General features: G+C 58.7%; 1 protein-coding gene across 1 annotated transcript in view; it reads right to left on the bottom strand.

The window, feature by feature from the left end:
- Positions 1–342: 342 nt before the first annotated feature.
- Positions 343–2500, bottom strand: part of EMH_0012830 (uncharacterized protein) — a gene marked incomplete at both ends in the record, with an annotated part of 6087 nt that continues 3929 nt past the window's right edge. Inside the window, 4 exons of the mRNA XM_013499654.1 lie at positions 343–366; positions 554–1632; positions 1783–2026; positions 2219–2435. Coding sequence (XP_013355108.1) covers positions 343–366; positions 554–1632; positions 1783–2026; positions 2219–2435 — 1564 coding nt within the window. The remainder of the gene's footprint in view (positions 367–553; positions 1633–1782; positions 2027–2218; positions 2436–2500) is intronic.

The following is a 2500-nucleotide window of genomic DNA, read 5'->3' on the forward strand; positions in this document are numbered from 1 at the left end:
GCTGCTGCTGCTGCTGCTGCTGTGGAACCTGCTGTCGCTGCGTTTCAGGGGAATCTGGAGATGTGCCTGCCTCTCCACCAGCTGCTGCTGCTGCTGCTGCTGCTGCTGTTGCTGCTGCTGGCAAGGTTGCAGCAGCAGCAGGGGGAGGCTCTGGGGTCTCGTTAAGGAATATCCTGAAGGCCTGCAGGGAGGAGAGCAGCACCGGCAGGGAGGCGACAACCCCCAAAACGAATTCATCTTTGAGCTCAGCAGACGGAAAGGGGCAGCCGCGCAGCGTCTTTGCTGCTGTTTCTGCTGCTGCTGCTGCTGCAGTAACAGCAGCAAAAGGAAAGACACAATCATCTAGGGATCGTGCAGATCGAAGAGCTAAAACAGCAAATATATCTCCATAGAGAGAAATAAGCCCCAAAATAAATGCATGCACAGCCGGGGGAATCTCTATAGCCGCGGGAATATATGAAGAGTTCAACTCCACCTGCGACACAGCTAGTAGTGAGAGCTGCCTAGACACCCGAGAGAAGAAAGGAACGAAAGCCTGAATGAGGCGAAGCACCTCTTCTTGTGTTTCTGCACTCAAAATGCTCGTCTGCGGGCATTGCTGCTGCTGCTGCTGCTGCTCATCATCTACACCTGCAGCAGCAGCTGTTGCAGCTGCTGCTGCTGCCACCGTGCGCTCGTGAATCTCTGCATGCACCCGCCTAGATACAGCATCCAGCTGCTGCTGTGCTGCAGCAACAGCAGCAAGAAGCGAAGCCTCCACCTCAGCCCTCAGAGCCCCAGACGAGACCGCTTCAAGCGACACACAATCCTGCCCCCATTTCTTCTCCTGCGGCTGCTGCTGCTGCTTCTCCTGCTGCTGCTTCTGCTGCTGCTGCTGCTGCTGCTTCTGCTGCGATGCAGCGAATGAACCCGAAAAGAGAGACGCTGCGCGCGGATCAGACTGCAGCAACTCGTGCACCTCAAGGCCCTCAGCAAGCACTGCAGCAACAGCCTGAGACCGCAGGTAATCCAAAGACGGCAGCAGGTCCTGTTCTCCTTCTTGCTGCTCCTTCTCTTGCTGCTGCTGTTGCTTCTGCTGCTGCTCCTGCTGCTTCTGTTGCTGCTGCTGGGGATCCAAGTCGTCAAGCAGCAAAAAGAGCGCGCTCAAAGCAGCAGCAGATCCCTCCCCTCTATCTACATGTGCTGCTGCATCGTCTGTGGCAGCTGCTGGTGCAGCAGCAGTTGCTGCTGGCAGCTCTCCCCTTGCTGCTGCCGAGTGCCGCTGCAGCAGCATTAACCAGGCCATGGCCCGTTGCAGTCTGCTGCGCATCTTATTCCCTGCTGCCGGTGCTGCTGCTGCTGTTGTTGTTGCTGCTGCTGCTGCTCCGGTAGCTCCTTTCACGCTCCCGCTGCTGCTGCACTGCAGAGCTGCAGCGACTGCGTACAGCAGATCCCCTGCTACGTCAAGCAGCTGCTGCGCCTCCGTCACTGGAAGCTGCTGCTGCTGCTGCTGCTGCTGCTGTTGCTGCTTAGGATGTGCATCCAGCGCCATTGCTGCTGCATGCATGATAGCGAGCGCCGCGCGCTCTGCTGTGCCCCCCGTGAGGAACTCCTGCAGGGCCTTCGCATGCTTGGCGGTTTGGCCTGCTGCTGCTGAACACAGCACACAGCAACAGCAGCAGCAAGAGTAGCAGCAACAGCAGCAGCAGAAGCAGCAGTAGCAGCAGCAAGACTTGAAAGCGCTGGCTCAGCAGCAAAGAAGAGAACCGCAACAGCAGCAGCGCAGCAACAGCTGCAGCTCACTCGTTGCAGCGAGACAGACTCTGCTCCAGACCTCTGTAGGTGGCAGCGCGGTCGCGAGGTTTGCTGCTGCCTCCTTGCTGCTTTCCTTTTTTGCTGCTGCAGGAGGCAGCTCAGCAGCAAGTGCTGTGCCGACCCCCAGCAGCAGCTGCAGCAGGTCGCGCAGCCGCAGAGACACTCGCTGGCCCCACCCCGCCTCGGGCCAGCGACAAGCCAGGCCCTCAGGAGACAAGAGAGCCTCCACCATCTGCAACAACAGCAGCAACAGCAGCAGCAGCAGCAGCGACATCAACAGCAGCAGCAGCAGCAGCTCTCAACTGCACCCCGCCAGCGCCAGCAGCAGAAAGACAACCAAACAGCAGCTAGCAACGAGCAGCAGCAGCAGCAGCATGCAGACAGCAGCAGCAAAACTTGTTTGTTTCCGCTTGTCTTTTATTACCTTAAGAGAAGCTTCAAGGAGAGACATCTCTGTGCTGCGGGGATGAGCTGATGAGACACCGAAAGACGTAGCCATCTGCTGCAGCAGCGCCGTCTCCCCCGTCTCCCTATCCGGCTGCTGCTGCTGCTGCTGCTGCTGCGACTCGCTGCTGCTGCTATTGCTTGCTGCCGCTGCTGCTGCTTCGGCCGGCTTATCTGCTGCCGAATCCCTGCCGACTCTGCGCAGCAGCAGAGAACACAGGTAGTTTCCTATGCTGGAGCTGCCGCTAGCAGCTGCAACACT

Source organism: Eimeria mitis, genomic scaffold (assembly GCF_000499745.2).
Source record: "Eimeria mitis Houghton genomic scaffold, Emh_scaff452, whole genome shotgun sequence".
Taxonomy (NCBI): domain Eukaryota; phylum Apicomplexa; class Conoidasida; order Eucoccidiorida; family Eimeriidae; genus Eimeria; species Eimeria mitis.